Source organism: Pongo pygmaeus, chromosome 12 (genome assembly GCF_028885625.2).
Source record: "Pongo pygmaeus isolate AG05252 chromosome 12, NHGRI_mPonPyg2-v2.0_pri, whole genome shotgun sequence".
Lineage (NCBI taxonomy): Eukaryota > Metazoa > Chordata > Mammalia > Primates > Hominidae > Pongo > Pongo pygmaeus.
Window position 1 is genome coordinate 107,617,040 of NC_072385.2, and position 21,715 is coordinate 107,638,754.

At 47.7% G+C, this 21,715-nt stretch overlaps 1 protein-coding gene across 4 annotated transcripts in view; it reads left to right on the plus strand.

Annotated features, from left to right (window-relative positions):
• ADGRF3 (adhesion G protein-coupled receptor F3) overlaps positions 1–20,719 on the plus strand; it is a 41,967-nt gene extending 21,248 nt beyond the window's left edge. Inside the window, exons 2-14 of one of the 4 annotated variants that reach the window (XM_054475278.2) lie at positions 11,313–11,388; positions 11,828–11,971; positions 12,437–12,610; positions 13,145–13,363; positions 14,262–14,471; positions 14,984–15,127; positions 15,313–15,509; positions 15,764–15,943; positions 16,817–18,199; positions 18,653–18,694; positions 18,784–18,846; positions 19,308–19,363; positions 19,782–20,719. In XM_054475278.2, the coding sequence (XP_054331253.1) occupies positions 11,313–11,388; positions 11,828–11,971; positions 12,437–12,610; positions 13,145–13,363; positions 14,262–14,471; positions 14,984–15,127; positions 15,313–15,509; positions 15,764–15,943; positions 16,817–18,199; positions 18,653–18,694; positions 18,784–18,846; positions 19,308–19,363; positions 19,782–19,803 (2,910 nt within the window). In that variant the 3' untranslated portion in view covers positions 19,804–20,719. Of the gene's footprint in view, positions 1–9,819; positions 9,998–10,751; positions 10,865–11,312; positions 11,389–11,827; positions 11,972–12,436; positions 12,611–13,117; positions 13,364–14,261; positions 14,472–14,983; positions 15,128–15,312; positions 15,510–15,763; positions 15,944–16,816; positions 18,200–18,652; positions 18,695–18,783; positions 19,026–19,307 lie in introns of those variants that run through there. The other 3 variants (XM_054475279.1, XM_054475277.1, XM_054475275.1) reach the window with 3 other exon arrangements.
• The last annotated feature ends 996 nt before the right edge of the window (positions 20,720–21,715 follow it).

Sequence of the window (21,715 nt, forward strand, 5' to 3'; positions counted from 1 at the left end):
AAGACATAAATCTACAGATGCAAAAGCTCACCAAATCCGAAAAGGATAAGTCCAAAGAAAGCCCACCTTAAACACATCATAACTGCTAAAAACTAAAGTCAAAGAAAAAATCTTGAAAGCAGCCAAGGAAAAATGATACATTACTTATAGGGGATCAATGAGTTATATGGCTGTGGGTTTTGTTTTAGAAACCATGAAAGCCGGAAAGAAACAGAACAACACTTTTAAATACTGCAAAGACCATATATTTTAACTCCATTTTATTGATGTGAAAACTGAGGTCTAGAAAGATGAAGTGGTTGTCTCGAATCACAAGCCTGATTAATCCCATTCCTAATATAATGACCACTTTTCTACCATGTTGTGGTTTGAATGTGTCCCCCAAAGTTCATGTGTTGGAAACTTAATCCCTAATGCCACAGTGTTGAGGGGTGGAGACCTTTAAGAGGTGATTAGGTTGTGAGGACTCTGAGTCAGTTTTGTGTTGCAATAACAGAATACCATAGACAGGCAAATTTTTTTTTTTTTTTAAAGAAGACGTTTATTTCTTTTTTTTATTTTTTTATTTTATTATTATTATACTTTAAGTTTTAGGGTACATGTGCACAATGTGCAGGTTAGTTACATATGTATGCATGTGCCATGCTGGTGTGCTGCACCCATTAACTCGTCATTTAGCATTAGGTATATCTCCTAATGCTATCCCTCCCCCCTCCCCCCACCCCACAACAGTCCCCAGAGTGTGATGTTCCCCTTCCTGTGTTCATGTGTTCTCATTGTTCAATTCCCACCTATGAGTGAGAACATGCGGTGTTTGGTTTTTTGTCCTTGCTATAGTTTACTGAGAATGCTGATTTCCAATTTCATCCATGTCCCTACAAAGGACATGAACTCATCATTTTTTATGGCTGCATAGTATTCCATGATGTATATGTGCCACATTTTCTTAATCCAGTCTATCATTGTCGGACATTTGGGTTGGTTCCAAGTCTTTGCTATTGTGAATAATGCCGCAATAAACATACGTTTGCGTGTGTCTTTATAGCAGCATGATTTATAGTCCTTTGGGTATATACCCAGTAATGGGATGGCTGGGTCAAATGGTATTTCTAGTTCTAGATCCCTGAGGAATCGCCACACTGTCTTCCACAATGGTTGAACTAGTTTACAGTCCCACCAACAGTGTAGAAGTGTTCCTATTTCTCCACATCCTCTCCAGCACCTGTTGTTTCCTGACTTTTTAATGATTGCCATTCTGTTTATTTCTTACAGTCTTGGAGTCCTATGAGAGTAGGCTCCTAATAAAAGGATAAATTAGGGCCCCCTTCCTCTTTCTCTCTCTCTCTCTGTCTCTCTCTCCCGCCCCCACCCCACCATCTCTCTCTCTCTCATGTGCTCTCTTGAATTTCCATCTTCTGCCATGGGATGACAGAGCAGGAAGGCCCTCACCAGATGTGAGCTCCTCAACCTTGGACTTCTCAGCCTCCAGAGCTGTAAGAAATAAATGTCTTCTTAAAAAAAAAAAAAATTACCCAGTCTGTGGTATTCTGTTATCGCAACACAGAACAGACTCAGACGTATTGATACAGCATCCTTGGTTTTTCTGAGCATGTGTTAATACATTCTTTTAGCTGCAAGTAACAGAAAACTGTTCTATCCAGCTCAAAGGGAAATAATGAAAGGAAGTCAGGTTCTCTGATGGAACTAAAGATCAGGAGTGCAAATGAGCATCAGGGATAAACTGAATTTGAAAAGAGGAACTCACCTCATGTTTGTCTGTTTCTGTATCCACATCAGTTTTACTTTTCCTTGGAGCTCAGGCTATTTTCCCACTCCCCATGACAGAAAACCAAGAGCTGCTGAGTTTACAAGTTGTAGGCCCCACCCCAGACTCTCATTGGATCCCAGTTCCAAAATTACCCCAGAAGAAAGAAATTGTTCCCACTTGGTTTTAGATGTGGACTGTACTGTAATCAGAGATTAGTGTAACCATGTATAAAACAGCTACTTTGGCCAAGCGTGGTGGCTCACTCCTGTAATCCCAGCACTTTGGGAGGCCGAGGCAGGTGGGTCACTTGAGGTCAGGAGTTTGAGACTAGCCTGGCCAATATGGTGAAACCCCATCTCTAATAAAAATGCAAAAATTAGCCAGGACTGGTGGCGGGCGCCTGTAGTCCCAGCTACTTGGGAGGCTGATGCAAGAGAACCACTTGAATCTGGGAGACGGAGGTTGCAGTAAGCCGATTGTGCCTTCTCACTCCAACCTGGGTGACAGAGAGAGACTCCATCTCAAAGAAAAAAGAAAAAGGCTACTTCCGTGGTAAACCTATGGTTATGGGCAGAGGGCAGTTTCTAAGAAATGAGTCAGAAAATAAGTAGAATATAATCATGAACAATAGGTTCTCAGTACAAGGACCTGCTGTTTTTTGCCCTTGATACACATTTCTCTAGGGCTTCTAACAGGCTACTCAAAAATATTTTCTAGGTTTATTGACTTTATAAAATCTACTTACTTGTATATTTCATCATTAAATGAAGTTTTTCAGTTTTCCTGCTCACTAGAATATTGAAATAAGTTCACTACTGCATGGTGTGGCAGGGAATGCGTACTCACTTCTCCCATTTCCACAGAGGGAAAGGAACTTCCACTTCCAGAAGGATATATTTTCTGTTCCTTCTCCCTCTCACCCATGCAAAAAGTGACTTATATCACTTTTTGACGTACGGGGAACAGAGAGGGATTTCTGACCAGAGAACCAGAATATACCCTTCTGATAAGGATATATTCTGGTAAGACTTGGAGAATGAGCTCTGGGTGCCCCGTCTTTTGGAGTGGCCAGTCCTCCATACTTGTCCTCAGCTCCCCATCCCCAGAGAGGTAGACCTGGAGATGCCTTGCTGTGCCAGTGACTGAGTTAGTGAACTCAGTTCGAGGGGGATGTATTCGGAAATACACTTGGCTCAGATCAGAATCACCTTCTCTCACTCAGCTTTTCCATTAATGAAGCTGACTCATGTCTGCTTTCCCATTAGTGACCCTTTCCAAACCATAACACGTAGTTGTTGACTCAGAGAGAAAATTGTTCTTCTTTCATGGAGTAATACTACCATTTTGCAGCCATCCAGGATTTGTACATCTTATATTTTTTATACTCACATTAGTCATCTTCTCTTATATGATTTCAGGATTTTATCTCACACTTAAGTAGGTCATCTACACCTCCAAAATTATAAAATAATTTTCATTAATGGGTTTCAATAGATGGGGAATGGTACCTAACAGATACTTAAGTTTATAAGATTATAACCCTGAATTATGCCTTAAAATCAGTCAGAACCCTGGCTTAAGGATTTGAAATTATTTTATCTTTGGAAGAAACAGTTCTTCTCCACTCTAATGTCCTGGTCTCTCCATAGGTTTATTTGTATATAAGGTCAGCATGAAACTTTTGTGAAGACCCCACATCTTGTAAGAATCAAAGAAAGCATCAGAAATTCCAAGAGTTTCTTCAGCTTCTCTAAGTTGTGCTCTTGAGGTACATAGCTTTAATATAAACGCTGAAGCAGGGTTTTCTGAACAGGCCCAGACAGCAAATATGGGATCTCATTCTAGGGTCCAGACTTAGATACTTAAATTATAGATCTAAGGCTGTCATTATTCCTTCTGAATAACTTTATACCATTTCTTTTAACATTTTAATGTCAGAAATATTTTTTCCTATAAAGACGTATATAATGTGTCCAGCTTTTTGTTAAAATACCTCTTCTTGTCAAGTATTTCACAGATAAGTAATTTTATAGCATCAAACAACTTTGAACAGACTCTTTCTATATTAAGAGTTTTCTGTGTCAGCCGAGGGTTAGCTGACTCGCCGTTACTGGAATTGTGTTCCAGCTGGGTGAACAGCTGTGCATTTCCCCTTCTCTCTACACGTGTCCCATGATGTGGCTGCTGCCACTGGCCATAGCTTGGTAGCAACCAGCAGAAATCCTGTATCGCATAACAGCTGTCATGACCTCTGAACCCAAATCGTATTTGTGCAAATACACCAAGATCCCCAGTCAGAATGGCTGTTACTAAAAGGCCAAAAATTAACAGATGCTGGTGAGGTTGTGGAGAAAAAGGAACGCTTATATACTGTTGGCGGAAGTATAAATTAGCTCAGCCATTGTGGAAGACAGTGGCAATTCCTGAAAGACCTAAAGACAAAAATACCATTCTACCCAGCAATCCCGTTACTGGGTCTATACCCAAAGGTATATAAATCATTCTTTTATAAAGACACATGCATGTGGATTTCATTGCAGCACTGTTCATAGTAGCAAAAACATGTAATCAACCTAAATGCCCATCAATGATAGACTGGATAAAGAAAATGTGGCACATATACACCATGGAATACTATGCAGCCATAAAAAAGAATGAGAACATGTCTTTTGCAGGGACATGGATGGAGCTGGAGGCCATTATCATTAGCAAACTAACACAGGAACAGAAAACCAAATACCACATATTTTCACTTATAAGTGGGAGCTAAATGATGAAAACACATGGACACATAGAGGGGAACAACACACACTGGGGCCTCTCAGAGGGTGGATCAGGAAAATAACTAATGGGTACTAGGCTTAATACCTGGGTGATGAAATAATCTGTACAAGAAACCCCCATGACTCAAGTTTACCTATGTAAAAAACCTGCACTTGTACCCCTGAACCTAAAATAAAAGTTAAAAAAAAATACACCAAGATTCAATGTCTGGTTCATAGAGGTAACTAATATGTAGCAACCCCAGCAGTTACTTTCTCTTTTTCTTTTCTTTTTTCTTTTGAGACCGGGTCTTGCTCTGTTGCCCAGGCTGGAGTGCAGTGGCACGATCACAGCTCACTGTGGCTTTGACCTCCTGGGCTCAGGTGATTGTCCCACCTCAGCCTCCCATGTAGATGGGATTACCAGCATGTGCCGCCACACCCAGCTAATTTTTTGTAGAGATGAAGTTTTGCCATATTGAGGTTTTGTCATGTTGCCCAGGCTGGCCTTGGACTCCTGGGCCTTAAGAATCCACCCGCCTCAGCCTCCCAAAGTGCTGGGATTACAGGCGTGAGCCACCACACCTGGGCCCAGCAGTTACTTTCTATAAAAAGTAATGGAGGCCGGGCGCGGTGGCTCGTGCCTGTAATCCTAGCACTTTGGGAGGCCGAGGCAGATGGATCTTTTGAGGCCAGGAGTTTGAGACCTGCCTGGCCAACATGGTGAAATCCTGTCTCTACTAAAAATACAAAATTATCTGGGTGTAGTGGTGGGTGCCTGTAATCCCAGCTACTTGGGAGGCTGAGGGAGGAGAATCACTTAAACCTAGGAGGTGGAGGTTGTAGTGAGCCAAGATTGCACCATTGTACTCCACCCTGGGCAACAGAGTGAGACTCTGTCTCAAAAAAAAAAAAAAAAAAAAACCACAGAAGAAGAAGAAGTAATGGAGGCCAGGTCCAGTTGTGGCTCACACATATAATCCCAACTACTTGGGCAGGCTGAGGTGGGAGAATCACTTTGGCCCAGGACTTTGAGGCCAGCCTGAACAACATAACGGGACCCTGTCTCTAAAAAATAAAAATGAAATAAGGGAGCACTGCTTACTAGCAGCCTTCACAATCCATGTTTAGAGGTGTCCAGGAGCAACCCAGGAGCTCAGAGAAGCTGCCAGAAGTTAAAAACTTATTAGTTTCCAAAAATCATTATGTATATTGGAGGGACAAAGGCCAGTCACCTTGTGGTTCACTTTGGACTTGGGAGTAGGTAGGTGGCAGCAATAAGTCCCTGTTGGTCTGAACTCCACTTTGCCTAAGACCTGATTCAGCCTGTGGGTGCTTCCTGACACCCCATGAAACTGATCGGTCCATAAGACATAAGATTTGATATAGATATATAGATTTTTTTTGAGATAGAGTCTCACTCTGTTGCCCAGGCTGGAGTGTAGTGGTGCGATCTTGGCTTACTGCAACCTCCGCCTCCTGGGTTCAAGCGATTCTCATGACTCAGTGTCCCGAGTAACTGGGATTACAGGCGCCCCCACCACCCCTGGCTAATTTTTTTTGTATTTTTAGTAGAGACGGGTTTTCACCATGTTGGCCAGGCTGGTCTTGAACTCCTGACCTCAGGTGATCCGCCTGCCTCGGCCTCCCAAAGTGCTGGGATTAGATTACAGGCATGAGCCACCACGCCCGGCAAGATTTGATATTTTTATTGAGATCTTTTCTATTACAGAATACAAAATTGAAACATACAGAAAAGTAGAAAAATATACCAAATCCTACCATTTAGTTACAATGACTGTTTATGTCTTGGTGTATTTCATTTATTGATTGATTGGTTTGATACAAATATTACCTAAGGCCTCCAATGCACGGTGCTAGGCGCTGGGGGGTTGTGAGGTAAACTCAACGCTTTGGAGAGCCTGCAGCATTTCCCTCTAGTCATTTTCTAGATATCTCTGTACGTGCAAAAATGTTTCAAGCTTTTCTAAAATCATAGGAACAGTCTAAAAACTGTAAAATAAATCTCAATTTTATCAATAGTTTTGGACACCTTGGACACCTTAACTTTACTTGAACTAGGAATATGTTGCTCTCCTTGCTATTCTCACTATTAGTCATGAACTCAAAGTGGTTGAGATGAGAGATGAACTGGGAATCAATTAGGGAAAATTATTTTTGGGGGGTGGAATATGGAGGACCTCTCCAGCTCCAACTCCATCAGCTTTCTTTCTTTCTTTTTTTTTTTTTTTTTTGAGACAGATTCTTGCTCTGTTGCCCAGGCTGGAGTGCAGTGGCAGTGATCTCGGCCTCCCAAAGTGCTGGGATTACAGGTGTGAGCCACCGCGCCTGGCCTCTATTAGCTTTCTAATGTCCTCAGAGTCACTTGTTCCTTCAGTGTTCATGCTGATGGATGAACAGCCTTCCCTCCACTGGAGGCTGTCCTTGCCTCTCCTAACTGGGGGCTGCCATGGTTCAGTCTCCCCTCGGCACTGAAGCAGCCACTCTTCTGGGTCTCAGTCCACCTCTTGCTTGTGTAGTTCCTGGTCCTCAACAGACCCTGTTGAGCATGGTCCAGGACCACTTCATGCCTTGACAGACTCCATTTGGAGACTGTGGCAGATGCTGTTGATGTCCCACATCCCCTTGGCCCATCTGAGACTGCCTATAGCTGCAACAGACAGCACCCAGCATGCTAATAGCATCTTACCTCCAGCACCTGTGTTTTCTCTCTCACTTCTCTCTCTGGTTCTCAAAACAGATTCACCACCATTTTCATGTTTTCTGAAATCAGCTATTTACAAGAGTGATTGCTCCCATGAGTGTATTTGCTCTGTGTGTCTGCTCTTCCATTAGCAGCCAAAACTGGCAAGAGGGGATTGGAGGTGGAGATGGAGGTGGAAATGCAATGGGGCTATATTTCTACCATAGGTACTTCGTACTTTGTATGTGTGTTTAAATCGACTTTTTTTGATTAAAAAAAAGTCTATGATTAGAAAAACTATATATGAAACAGCACACAGACCCATCCAGACCCTTAATCCCTTCCTCCAGAAGCAACAACTATTGTCAAATTTCTGATGTATTCTTCCAGAAATATCCTAGGGATATAAAAGTACAAGCATCTTAAATAGATTCCTTTTGTTTACATACATGGGAGCATAATATACATAACATATATTTAAACTTCACTACATATATTGGGGATCACTCCAAAATAAAGCTACTTCACTTTTCCCCCACAACTTTAAGTAATGTGTTGTTTGGAAATCCCAAGATTTATATAAGCTCTCCCTTTTTAATAGATATTTTGGTTGTTTAATCAACTCATTTCCTATCACAAACAATTCTGCCTTGAATATTCTTACGTACATGTTTTTACACACATGTACAACTACACTTTTAATACTTGATATAATTAAAATGTTCTCTTTTGATAATTAGCAGGTGAGAAATAGTATCTTCTTGTTTGATTTGTATTTCTGATGCGTAAAGTTGGAGGTTTATATATGTTTATCAAACTACTTCTTTTTTATTTTTATTTTTTTAAGACGGAGTTTCGCTCTTGTTGCCCAGGCTGGAGTGCAATGGTGCAATTTCAGCTCACTGCAACCTCTGCCTCACAGGTTCAAGCAATTCTCCTACCTCAGCCTCCTAAGTAGCTGAGATTACAGGGATGCGCCACCAAGCCCGGCTAATTTTTGTATTTTTAGTTGAGACAGGGTTTCACCATGTTGGGCAGGCTGGTCTCGAACTCCTGACCTCAGGTGATCCACTCACCTCGGCCTCCCAAAGGGTTGGGATTACAGGTGTGATCCACCGCGCATGCCCAGTATCAAACTATTTCTATTCCTTCTTCAGTGAATTGCCTATTCCCATCTTTTGCCTATTTTCTATCTTATTGATATGAAAACTAGAATTTCCTTTGTTGAGAATATTATTCTTTTTAGGCCAAACTTAAAAGTTTTTAGACAGTCAAATTTATTTCCTTTTTGGCTTCTCGGTTTTATGTATTGTTTTAAAAACCTTCCATAGTTTAAAATTATTTTATGAAATAACTTGATAATTTTTTCTAGTATTTTCTCAGATTCTTTTTTACATTTAAGACTCTAGGCCAGTGCAGTGGTGCACACATGTAATCTCAGCTACTTGGGAGGCTAAGGTGGGAGGATATCTTGAGCCCAAGAGTTTGAGGCTATGGTGAGCTACGATCATGAGCTTTGATCATGCTACTGCACTCTAGCCCGAGCAACAGAGGGAGGCCTTGTTTCTAAAAGAAAGAAAAAGAGCGAGAGCGAGAGTGAGAGTAAGTGAAGAGAGAGAGAAAGAAGGAAAGAGAGAGAGAAGGGAAGGAAGGAAAGAGCAAGGAAAGAAAGAAAGAAAGAAAGAAAGAAAGAAAGAAAGAAAGAGAAAGAAAGAGAAAGGGAAAGAAAGAAAGAGAGAAACAAGGGAAGGAAGGAAGGAAGGAAAGAAGGGAGGGAGAGAGGATTCTGGAAATTATTTTAGAGTAAAAATCAGCTCATATATATATATATATATATATATATATTTTTTTTTTTTTTTTTTTTTTTTTTTTTTTTGAGACGGAGTCTTGCTCTGTCGCCCAGGCTGGAGTGCAGTGGCGCAATCTCAGCTCACTGCAAGCTCCGCCTCCCGGGTTCACGCCATTCTTCTGCCTCAGCCTCCTGAGTAGCTGGGACTACAGGTGCCCGCCACCACGCCCGGCTAATTTTTTGTATTTTTAGTAGAGGCGGGGTTTCACTGTGTTAGCCAGGATGGTCTTGATCTCCTGACCCCATGATCCACCCGCCTCTGCCTCCCAAAGTGCTGGGATTACAGGCGTGAGCCACCGCGCCCGGCCAGCTCTTATATTTTTATCTTTTCTTTATTTTTCATTTGTAACCTTGACTGTTTGATCAGTGATCCAGCTTTTGAGGAGTTCAGAACAATCCAGATTTCCCAGGTCCTTGGGAACATGACTGAACCTAGCTTATTGACATGTTGCTGGTTGTGACTTCGAACCCCTAAGCCTCTCCTGCTCTCTGAGCTTTTGGTCCAGAGCCCAAGAGGAGCCTGTGCACCATTCTCACTGGGGCATGTGGGCTCCAGGTGTCCCCTACAGTGACCTGGATTCCCATTTCACTCGGAGTCACAGGCTGTAGCGCTTCCTCTGTAAATTCAGCCCTGGCTCCCTCCCCTCTTCCCTCCCATCCCATCTACACACTGCCCTGCCAGCTCTTCCTTGCGGAAATTTGCATCATGGGCCTATAGGGACTGCTTCACTGAGCCATGGTCTGTTCGGCTGCCCTGCTGCTGCTCCTGGCCACAACTCTTCCCCCGCTGGGGTCACCAGTTGCCCAAGCATCCCAACCTGTAAGTGATACTGGGATGAGACCCAGGGAAGGTCTGCAGAGGCGACAATGGGGACCTCTGGTTGGGAGAGACAAAGCATGGAATGAAAGGATAGGTAGTGGGTAAAGAGCTGAGGGGAGAGGAAGTAATGTGTAAGGAAAGTGGATGCTTTGTTATGAGATCTCTGAGAACTCAATTTTATTTTCCTGGGTGTGGAGGATAGTTCTTGTTTCCTTATTTGAGTCCCTGTAAACTCATATGATACCTGCTGTACTTTGGATAAAGTCTCATTCAGTCAAGCTGGCCATTTAAAAAGAAAAAGAAAAATTTTGCAGATTTGGAAACTATTGGCTTACAGGATGGGAGAGAATCTGAGGAAAGACATCAGAGTCTAGAGGGTGCCTTTCCATCTGTGTTCTCCTCAATAGATAGCTATACCTATGCCTATGTCTATGTCTATATATCACTAAGCCTAAATCTATCTCTATTGCTAAATCTAAATCTATCTTTATGTAAATATATATCTGTATCTGTATCTAAATCTATCTATATCTATATCTTTTTTAAGACATGCTCTCACCTTGTTGCCCAGGCTGGACTTGAACTCCTGGGCTCAAGTGATCCTCCCATCTCAGCCTCCCAAGTAACTGGGACTAAAGGCACGTGCCATTGTGACCAGCTTATACTCATGTCTTATCCATATTCATATCTATATCAATATCTGGTTTTGGATAGATATCCACACGCACACACAGGTGCATATAGACAGGGCTCAGGTCTGTGACACAGTGAGCCCCTCCATATTTCCTGGAGGAAGGACTTCCTGGTTCTCTCTCCTTGGCCCAGCTCCTTCCTCACCTCCCTACCAGACAGACCCCTCCCTGCCTGCCCCATCCCCCTATCTTCTAGCTTTGGCCGATGGCCCAAGGGCCAGACAATGTGGGCCCAGACCTCCACCCTCACCCTGACAGAGGAGGAGTTGGTGAGGAAATAATGTACAGGAACCAAAGACGAAGGAAAGAGGCTGCCTTCTGCTCACTCTGCTGTCAAATCCTACAGAAGGAATAAACTCCCTAAGAGCCTGGGCCCCAGCCAGCTCTGTCCAGCTCCACTGCTGGAGCTCCAGACCCAGCCATTTCAATTAGCCTAGAGGCCCAGGGACAGGTAAACACAGGAAGGAATTAAACAAAGCATGTTGACTTCCCAGGGCGTGCCTGGTTCCTGGTCTTGGGTGGGATAGCAAGGTTCCAGGGGTTGCATCCCTGGCACCCCCTAACAGAAGCCTGCTTTCCCTTCCTGATGTGTACACTTCATTCCTGGCAAAAAGAAGAGCTGGTTGAGACTGAGTCATGCTGGCTGAGACTAGTCAGCCTGGCCCCTGGGGTGCCTTTGGAAGGGATTTGAGGTCTCCCCTCTGTGTTCTGTTCCAGAGACAGAGTCAGGCTGGAGGGGAATCTGGATCTGGGCAGCTCCTGGACCTCCTGGACCAAGAGAATGGAGCAAGGGGTGAGTGGATGGACAGGAGGAGGAGGGAGGGGGAGGAGATGGGAGCCGGGAATGAGGTGGAAACCCAGGACCCAGAGAGGAGAGGGCGGGTGCAGCGAGGGAGTGGTGGCGAAGAGAGAGGACTGGCTCTGATCACAGTCAGACAGGTCTGTGACCAGTTCTCTAGATGAGAGGCCTGGAGATGAACTATTTGTCTTTGGAGCCTCATCCATAAAATAGGTGTTGCTGGATGGATGACGTGAAGCCGTGTATCTGAAGGCACCGTGCCTAAGGGAGGACTTGTTCCCTTCCTGAGCCCTGTCTATATGCACCTGGACAGGCTGTGGGAGAGGGTCTGCTCTGCATTCCTGGGACTGGCCAGCTAGGTGAGAGAATCCAGAGGGGACCGGCTTGTGGCCTCGCTGCCTGTCCTCTCCAGCTGTCCGCTGTGCCCCTGTAGAATCAGCGCTGGTCTCCGTCTATGTACATCTGGACCTTTCAGATAAGACCTGGCCCCCTGAACTCTCCAGGACGCTGACTCTCCCTGCTGCCTCAGCTTCCTCTTCCCCAAGGCCTCTTCTCACTGGCCTCAGACTCACAACAGGTACCACTTGCGTGGGAAGGGGGCTGAGAGTGAATGAACATGGGCTCCCGGGCCTCCTGCAGCCAGCTTGCCTGAGACTCTGTGAGCCCCTCTGTATTTCCTGGAGGAAGGGCTGCCTGGTTCTGTCTCCGTGGCCCAGCTCCTTCCTCACCTCCCTATCAGACAGACCCTTCCTTGCCTGCCCCATCCCCCTATCTTCTAACTTTGGCTGATGGCCCAAGGGACAGACAACATAGGCCCAGACCTCCACCTTCACCTGTTCCCTGGTCCCTGAGGCATCTGCTGCTTCGAGTCCTGACTGAGGAGGCCGTCCTGATGCATGGGCCTGACTGAGGCACCTGTAGCTTGGGGATTGGTCCAGATACCCAGCCCTAAAGCCTCTCAGGCATCAGGCAGGTGTCTGCCCTGCCCACCTAGCTTCCTCAGACAGCCTGCCCACCCCCTCTTCTCTTCTCTCTGTCACAGAGTGTAAGGTCAGCCACGAGGGGAATTTCTATTGTGCTTGCCTGTCTGGCTACCAGTGGAACACCAGCATCTGCCTCCATTACCCTCCTTGTCAAAGCCCCCACAACCACCAGCCTTGTGGCTGCCTTGTCTTCAGCCATCCCGAACCCGGGTACTGCCAGTTGCTGCCACCTGGTAAGGAAGGTTGGGAACTTGGAAACCAATGGCCTTAAGTGAAATAAATGTTCTCAGTGGTTTTTTCCTCTCTGAACCTGTAGTTTGGCCAGCTGGTCCAAGCACAGCTGCTCCTCTGGGTGGGAGAAAAAGCCAGCCATCATAGCAGATCACAGGCCCTGAGCTTGGAACCTGAGTAGGGAGACTAATGAGAGAGGCCCCAGAGACATAAGGACAAGGAGAGAAAGTGCTGGAGTGACTGCTTTTTACCCTAGGAGGCAGGAAGCAGCTCCAGTAGCCCCAAGATACCTGGGGGAGGGAGAGGCATAGACCAAAAAGGTTCTCTGTCTGGTTTCCAATAACAGATAGAGTCTTCCAGGCTGGGCTGCACCGCCACATTCAGATGCCCATCCAGGGACCAAAAGAAAAATTTAAAAAGCTAGGGAGGGAGTGTGGAGGAATGGGCTCCAGAGTCAGGGGAGAAACCATTGCTCAGCTGCATCTGAGGGCCATGAGTCCCTCCTCCAGGGTCCCCTGTCACCTGCCTCCCTGCAGTCCCTGGGATCCTCAACCTGAACTCCCAGCTGCAGTTGCCTGGTGACACGCTGAGCCTGACTCTCCGTCTGAGCCAGGAGGCCACCGACCTGAGCTGGTTCCTGAGGCACCCAGGGAGCCCCAGTCCCATCCTCCTGCAGCCAGGGACACAGGTGTCTGTGACTTCCAGCCATGGCCAGGCTGCCCTCAGCGTCTCCAACATGTCCCATCACTGGGCAGGTAGCCAGCCTGTCCTCTCCTTGCCTCCTTTCTCCTTCTTCTTACTTCCCTTCTTCCTCCCCTTCCTTCTCTGCTTTCCTTCACCTCTTCTTCCCACGCCTCCCTCCCTTCTCCTTCCTTCTTTTCTTTCCACCTCTTTCTCACCCTTTTCATCTTTCCATTTACCCATTCTGGGGAAACAAAGGCTAAGAGGTCCTTTGGTGTGAAAAATTGCAATGTGGAAAATTCTAAAAATGGCCAGCTGTTTTCACTGTGGTCTGGGACTTCTGAGACCCTTTTCAGGGTTTACAAAGTCACAACTATTGTCCTAATATGCTAAGATGTCATTTGACTCTTTGACTCCCACTCCCTGAGGTGTAGACAGTGGCCCTTTCCAAAGGCTACAGGGCCGTCACGAGATTGAATGCAAAAGCAGATGGGAGAACCCAGACCTGGGCAGGATTTGCAAACATGTAAAACAAACTCACTTGTCTAATTGTGTTTTGGAAAATGTAGTTATTTTTCACAAAAATGTTTCTGTTAACAAAAATACTACAATTCTCCACACAAAATGTGGAGAATGTGGAGAATACCGTCTCACTGTCTGCTGAGAACAGATCCATGTTTTTCAAGATGCTAAAATGGCAGGGGTGGTGCAGGAAGGGCATCTGCTCTAGGGAGAGCATGAAATTCACGGGCATGGGCTGATAAAAGAGAGATCTCTTCTACCTCCTAGAAATCCTTCTTGGGGACAGGGAATGTCCACCAAACGGGCCATCCTGGGACCTTGCTTGCTGGGGTTAAGCACTGGGTGGCAGGCAGAGGACGGGAGCAAGGCTGTGGCTTGGAAGGCAGCAGAGATTCTGTGGTACAGCAAGGCCCAGAGGAGCCACAAACTGCAGCACACATGTGTCTGCAGGTGAGTACATGAGCTGCTTCGAGGCCCAGGGCTTCAACTGGAACCTGTACGAGGTGGTGAGGGTGCCCTTGAAGGCGACAGATGTGGCTCGATTTCCATACCAGCTGTCCATCTCCTGTGCCACCTCCCCTGGCTTCCAGCTGAGCTGCTGCATCCCCAGCACAAACCTGGCCTACACCGCAGCCTGGAGGCCTGGAGAGGGCAGCAAAGGTATGAGAAGGGGCCAGCAGTCAGGGGTCAGAGGGACCAGGGGGCAGCTAGTCTCCTCCAGGCAGCTGGGTCTTCAGCTCATGAGAAACAGAGGCCACAGTTCAACCAGAGAGTGGGGTCCAAGGCCAACACTGTTTTCTACCCCGTCAGAGCCATGCCACGTCTATTGCCATAACATAACCGCATGTGTATAGGAAACTTTTGCAAAATGCTGTCATCTACACAATCTCATTTAACTCTCTATGGAATTAGTTTGATGATAGTCCCCATTTTACAAATGAGGAAATGGTGCAAACTGAGTCCTAGAGCTTGTTAGAGACCCCACAGTCCCCTCCAGCAAAATCCAAGCTCTCTTCCTCTGTCCAAGTGGAGCCCACACATCATTTGGCTCTTCCCCACTGCTTCCTCTGTTTCTGAATTGCTAGAAAGACTGAAAGAGCATGTCAGAGCCTGCTGGGTTCCAGGCCTGTCCCTGGCCCAGTGACAGTTCCCTTCTTTCATTTTGCCCTCAGCCTCCTCCTTCAACGAGTCAGGCTTTCAGTGCTTTGTGTTGGCTGTTCAGCGCTGCCCGATGGCTGACACCACGTACACTTGTGACCTGCAGAGCCCGGGCCTGGCTCCACTCAGGGTCCCCATCTCCATCACCATCATCCAGGGTACGCAGGCCTGGGGCCCAGTGGGCTGGTCCCAGCTGCTTGCCTTGGGAGCACAGGCTCTCTTGCATGCCATGTCCCTGCCCTGGGCAACAGGACCAGGCTTTGGGGCCCGCACAGGCTTCTGCCCAAGGAGAGGCTCAGGTGAGGCTGTGATTGCTGAGTACCCCCTGCTCATCATTCTTCAGATGGAGACATCACCTGCCCTGAGGATGCCTCGGTGCTCACCTGGAATGTCACCAAGGCTGGCCACATGGCACAGGCCCCATGTCCCGAGAGCAAGAGAGGCATAGTGAGGAGGCTGTGTGGGGCTGACGGAGTCTGGGGGCCCGTCCACAGCAGCTGCACAGATGCGCGGCTCCTGGCCTTGTTCACTAGAGCCAAGGTGAAGCTTCCACCCTGCTGCCCACACGCCCCCTCCACCGCCCACCCCAGCCTGTCTAGGACCCAGCTTGCAGACCCTTTTCCCCGAGGCCCAGCCCACAGGCTGTTCAGCTTCTCTGAACTGGAGCCCTAGCAGAGCCGGGAAGTAGGTGTGGGAGGGCTCGAGGGGGCCAACCATCTCCATGGGGCTGGGCTGCTCTTCTCAAACCATCATTCCACCACGTGTCCCGCTTCCTGCTGTCTCATCTGTCTCAGCTGCTGCAGACAGGCCAGGGAAGTCCTGCTGAGGAGGTGCCACAGATCCTGGCACAGTTGCCAGGGCAGGCGGCAGAGGCAAGTTCACCCTCCGACTTACTGACCCTGCTGAGCACCATGAAACACTTGGCCGACGTGGTGGCAAAGGCCAGGATACAGCTTGACCGCAGCGCCCTGAAGGTGAGATTTCTGAGCCACAGTGGGGGCCAGCTGGGCAGTCGGGGGGTGAAGACTCCCCACCTGCGGGCACTTCTGTCCCTCTGATGTCACCATGGGCTGTCGGGCAGCAGACCTTTCCAGAGTCCAGGGGCCTGCTCCCGGTCCATTTCTCCTCTCAGACACCAGTCTCTGAGGCTGCAGAATGGAGAAGGCCTGGCGCTGGGAGCACATGGAGGTTGGAGGCAGGCAAGGGTGTGGAGACATGAGGCCCGAGGCGTCTGTGCGCATGCAGGCGTGTGGCTATGACACAGACAGGAAATTTCCATGGAGACGCTGAAGTGTGCTTGGCTTTGCTGGGCTCACCTAAATCAGCTCTCAGTATGGGCATCCATTGGTGACCCATGAGCTGCAGCCAAAAGTGTAACAAAGGGCAATGATATTACACACCGTTCACGCCTGGGAATACATAGCATGTGTGAATGCACAGACATGCGTGTGGCCATCGCCTCCGGGACACGGTGCCTTCTACCACTGCTGGTCACCATTCCTAGCTTTGCAGACCTGGAGGGGGCCAAAGAATGGGAGAAGTCCCCTCTTAGAACCTGGGTGGCCCCAAGGGATGGAGGGGGAAGGAGGGTTTTCAGCAGAGGGGCTGGGTGCAGGTCAGGGGACATATCCTGAAAGATGCCCCCAGGTGGTTGGCCGAACAGCTCCCTGTTCTTCCCATCTAGAAAGTCTCCCTTCACAGGCCTGTCTTCCTCTCCCTTTTCTCTCCAACCTTGGGTCGCACATTGGACTGGGAAGGGAAGGTGTGGGGTCTGTAGTTCTCATTGCCCCCAGCTCAGTTCTGTGGGCGCCAGCAGACGGGGCTCATTTTTCTGTTGGGTGCCGCAGAATCTCCTGATTGCCACAGACAAGGTCCTAGATATGGACACCAGGTCTCTGTGGACCCTGGCCCAAGCCCGGAAGCCCTGGGCAGGCTCGACTCTCCTGCTGGCTGTGGAGAACCTGGCATGCAGCCTGTGCCCACAGGACCACCCCTTCGCCTTCAGCTTGCCCAATGTGCTGCTGCAGAGCCAGCTGTTTGGACCCACGTTTCCTGCTGACTACAGCATCTCCTTCCCTACTCGGCCCCCACTGCAGGCTCAGATTCCCAGGCACTCACTGGCCCCACTGGCCCGTAATGGAACTGAAATAAGTATTACTAGCCTGGTGCTGCGAAAACTGGACCACCTTCTGCCCTCAAACTATGGACAAGGGCTGGGGGATTCCATCTATGCCACTCCTGGCCTGGTCCTTGTCATTTCCATCATGGCAGGTGACCGGGCCCTCAGCCAGGGAGAGGTCATCATGGACTTTGGGAACACAAATGGTTCCCCTCACTGTGTCTTCTGGGATCACAGTCTCTTCCAGGGAAGGGGGGGTTGGTCCAAAGAAGGGTGCCAGGCACAGGCGGCCAGTACCAGCCCCACTGCTCAGTGCCTCTGCCAGCACCTCACTGCCTTCTCCGTCCTCATGTCCCCACACACTGTTCCAGAAGAACCCGCTCTGGCGCTGCTCACTCAAGTGGGCTTGGGAGCTTCCATACTGGCGCTGCTTGTGTGCCTGGGTGTGTACAGGCTGGTGTGGAGAGTCGTGGTGCGGAACAAGGTCTCCTATTTCCGCCACGCTGCCCTGCTCAACATGGTGTTCTGCTTGCTGGCCGCAGACACTTGCTTCCTGGGAGCCCCCTTCCTCCCTCCAGGGCCCCAAAGCCCGCTCTGCCTTGCTGCCGCCTTCCTCTGTCATTTCCTCTACCTGGCCACCTTTTTCTGGATGCTGGCGCAGGCCCTGGTGTTGGCCCACCAGCTGCTCTTTGTCTTTCACCAGCTGCCGAAGCACCGAGTTCTCCCCCTCATGGTGCTCCTGGGCTACCTGTGCCCACTGGGGTTGGCGGGTGTCACCCTGGGGCTCTACCTACCTCAAGGGCAATACCTGAGGGAGGGGGAATGCTGGTTGGATGGGAAGGGAGGGGCGTTATACACCTTCGTGGGGCCAGTGCTGGCCATCGTAGGTGTGAATGGGCTGGTACTAGCCATGGCCATGCTGAAGTTGCTGAGACCTTCGCTGTCAGAGGGACCCCCAGCAGAGAAGCGCCAAGCTCTGCTGGGGGTGCTCAAAGCCCTGCTCATTCTCACACCCATCTTTGGCCTCACCTGGGGGCTGGGCCTGGCCACTCTGTTAGAGGAAGTCTCCACGGTCCCTCATTACATCTTCACCATTCTCAACACCCTCCAGGTAGGTGATGGCGGGTGGCCGTGCTTTTTGCCCTTTTAGATGGTCTAAGTCACTGCCGATCTCTTCTCTAGGAGGTACCAAGGTGAAGCAGAAGAAACATAGGTTCAGGAATTTTGGAAGGCTTAGGTGTGGATCCCAGTTCCTCCACTGAGTAGCTGGATAACTTTGGACAAATTACATAACCTCTCTGAGTTTTGGTTTTCTTATCTGTAAAATAATAGCTGATTTTGTGGGAGAAATCAAGAAATTGTCAGTACCCAACCCTTTGCTATCCCTTTTGTAACCATAACAATAAGAAAAGCACCTGAAATGGATCCTATGCACCAAATGGTGGTAACAGAAAAATTGAGATGAGAAGGCTTAGTATGTGAATTACACAGGACAGAAGGAGCACGTTGATTCGGGTGGATCCCTTCCTCCTTGACCAGCTTATCCCCATGTCCCTCTTCTCAGGGCGTCTTCATCCTGTTGTTTGGTTGCCTCATGGACAGGAAGGTAAGTCTGCCCACCTAACCCCCTGCCTCACTTGCAGCCCGCAGGCCGGGGCTGTGGCTGGCATAAGCGGAGCATTTACTCTCCCACAGGTACAAGAAGCTTTGCGCAAACGCTTCTGCCGCGCCCAAGCCCCCAACTCCACCATCTCCCTGGTGAGTCGCTGGCTTCAGATCCTCAGCTGTCCGTCTAAGAGCATGTCAGAAGGCATTCCATGGCCTTCCTCAGAGGACATGGGCACAGCCAGAAGCTGAGAGAAGACTGGGGTTGTTTTTTAGAATGAGCAGGTCTCCGGTTCCAGCTCCCCACCAGTGGAATGAGCAGCCTGGTCACAGCAGTCAGGATCAGGGTCCTGGGTTCCTGATTATCAGCTGGACTCCTGCTGACTCTCTTTTCTCTGGTTTCTCCATCTAAAAATCTGCCTCCAGTTAGCATTTGAAGGAAAAGTGTCGGATCAGTACTCAAGGGAGTTACTGTAGCTGAGAGCAAAATTTCTAGGATTCCTGCAGCCCAGGCAGGAGTACATGTGAGAAAGTAAAACAGATACAACCTCCTCAAGGGAGAGTTGTCAATAATAATAATTGCCCTGCAGTTGGGCCTTTCCACCCCTTCCTAGGCCACAAGTGAAGGCTACATCCTGGAACACAGCAAAGGAGGAAGCGACACTGCCAGGTGAGAACTAGGCTTTCTCAGGGGCAGCGTAAGCAGGGTGGATTGAGGACGGTGTGGCAAAGGGCCTCCTGGCAAAGTTCTGGAGAGAAGCCTTCTCTTTCTATACCCAGCCCACACCAAAGGGTAGGAAACAGGTTTTTCTAGGGTAGCCATTGCTAGATGGCTGGGAGACGGTGGAAATGTCAGAGAGCAGAAGGCATAGCACCTTATCTTGCTTTCCAAGAAAGCAAGAAGTTTCACCACCACCAGTCCTTGACTCAGTTTCTCTGAAAATTCCTTTTCACATTATCACACTTTTAATTATCATGAGAGTCACGCCTTGAAGGGATTGCCATGGGTAGGCTTGGTATCCAGAGGGGAGTGCAGCCTGCAGAAGTTGGGCTCAGTATCCATTCACTAGCCCCAAGCTCTTTCACAGGAAGACAGATGCTTCAGAGTGAACCACGCACGGACCCACGTTCCTGCAAGGGAGTTGAGGCTGTGTGCTTGAACCCACCAGATGAGCCCTGGCCCAATGCTCTGAACTCTTCCCGCCTTCCGGAGCTCAGCCCTTGAGAAAGGCAGGCTTATATTTCCCTTAGTGACACTCATTTATCTTACAGCTCACGCCTTCTCATTTCTAAAGTATCCAGCAAGAATAGCAGGAAAAATTAGCTAAAGGCACCTAATGAATAAGCCTGCCTTTGCTCCAGAAATAATCAACAGATATCAAAGTGCAGAATAATTACAAGTAAACTTTCTCAACCAGTTTTTAACTACAACAATACATGTTGTGAATGAATATATTTGATAAAAATGGTTTTAATTGACCTATTCAGTGATTTCTGATTATTTCTTTTTCAATAGTTATGAAGAAAGGATGACTTAATTGACAGGAATCTCTGATCTTCCCAACATTGGAGATGAAGGGCAGAATTTGATTTGTCTCTTTTCAGGTTTAGGAAAAGATGAAATTAATTAGTCCCTCTTTCTTTAACCTTTAAAAAAATCAATATAAAATGTAAGTTTCATAACCATATCCATGTATAGAGGCATTGATTGATATGAGCATGTTGTAAGAATAGGTTATAAAAATTTAAAGTTTAATATAAATTTATATCAATTAATAAAGTTTAATTTATATTTAAAAATGAATACTAGAAGAAAATCTTTTTGAAGACACCAAGATATCTATCCGGCTGAATTAACTTATGGAATTCACAAGAGGAAGATGACAGGATTCTGAGAAATTTTTAAACTAGACACATGAAAAAAGTCTGATGGATCGGTCTTTGTTAATTATGCAATTCATGGATATTTTTTATAAAATGGGACGGGGGCATTTTCTGTTAAAATAAAAATGGGTACGCTATCACGTGCCGTTGAAAACACTTTTCTTACAAACGCCATGCTTTAATGATTAGTGTGGATATTTGAATTGTGTATAAATTGGCCCAAATGTTTCTATAAGTGGGTTCATTATACTTTCAAAGAGAAGCCACCAATTCAGCAGGGCCATTGCAGTGTCCTCTTCTTTTTTTTTTTTTTTTTTTTTTTTGAGACGGAGTCTCGCTCGTTCACCCAGGCTGGAGTGCAGTGGCGCGATCTCCGCTCACTGTAAGCTCCGCCTCCCAAGTTCACGATATTCTCCTGCCTCAGCCTCCCGAGTAGCTGGGACTACAGGCCCCCGCCACCACGCCCGGCTAATTTTTCGTATTTTTAGTAGAGACGGGGTTTCACCGCGTTAGCCAGGATGATCTCAATCTCCCGACCTCATGATCCGCCCACCTTGGCCTCCCAAAGTGCTGAGATTACAGGCGTGAGCCACCGTGCCCGGCCCCGTTGCGGTGTTTCTAAGCCTCACACTCACTCCAGCCCTGTAGGAGGCAGGTGGTGACTAAGACAGGGCAGGCTCTGCCTTGCAGCATAGACACGTCTCAACTCCACTTCATTTCACTTTCACTTCATTGACAGTTACAGTTTTCATTCTATAAATTACAAAAGTATCTTTTGGTTACAAATCCAAATAATACTCTTTCACTTTAGAAGCAACAGGGTCCCCCTTTCTGAGTGCGCTTCTGTAGATATATGTGCTCTAATTTTCCTTCGCAATTGTTTGCACATACTCAATGCATGCTCTGCTGGTAAAAACACACAGAATTACACTGGGCAGTGTAGCTCACGCCTGTAATCCCAGCACTTTGGGAGGCCCAGGTGGGCAGATCACATGAGGTCAGGAGTTCGAGACCAGCCTGGTCAACATGGTGAAACCCTGTCTCCACTAAAAATACAAAAATTCACCAGGTGTGGTGGCACGTGCCTGTAGTCCCAGCTACTCGGGAGGCTGAGGCAAGAGAATTGCTTGAATCGGGG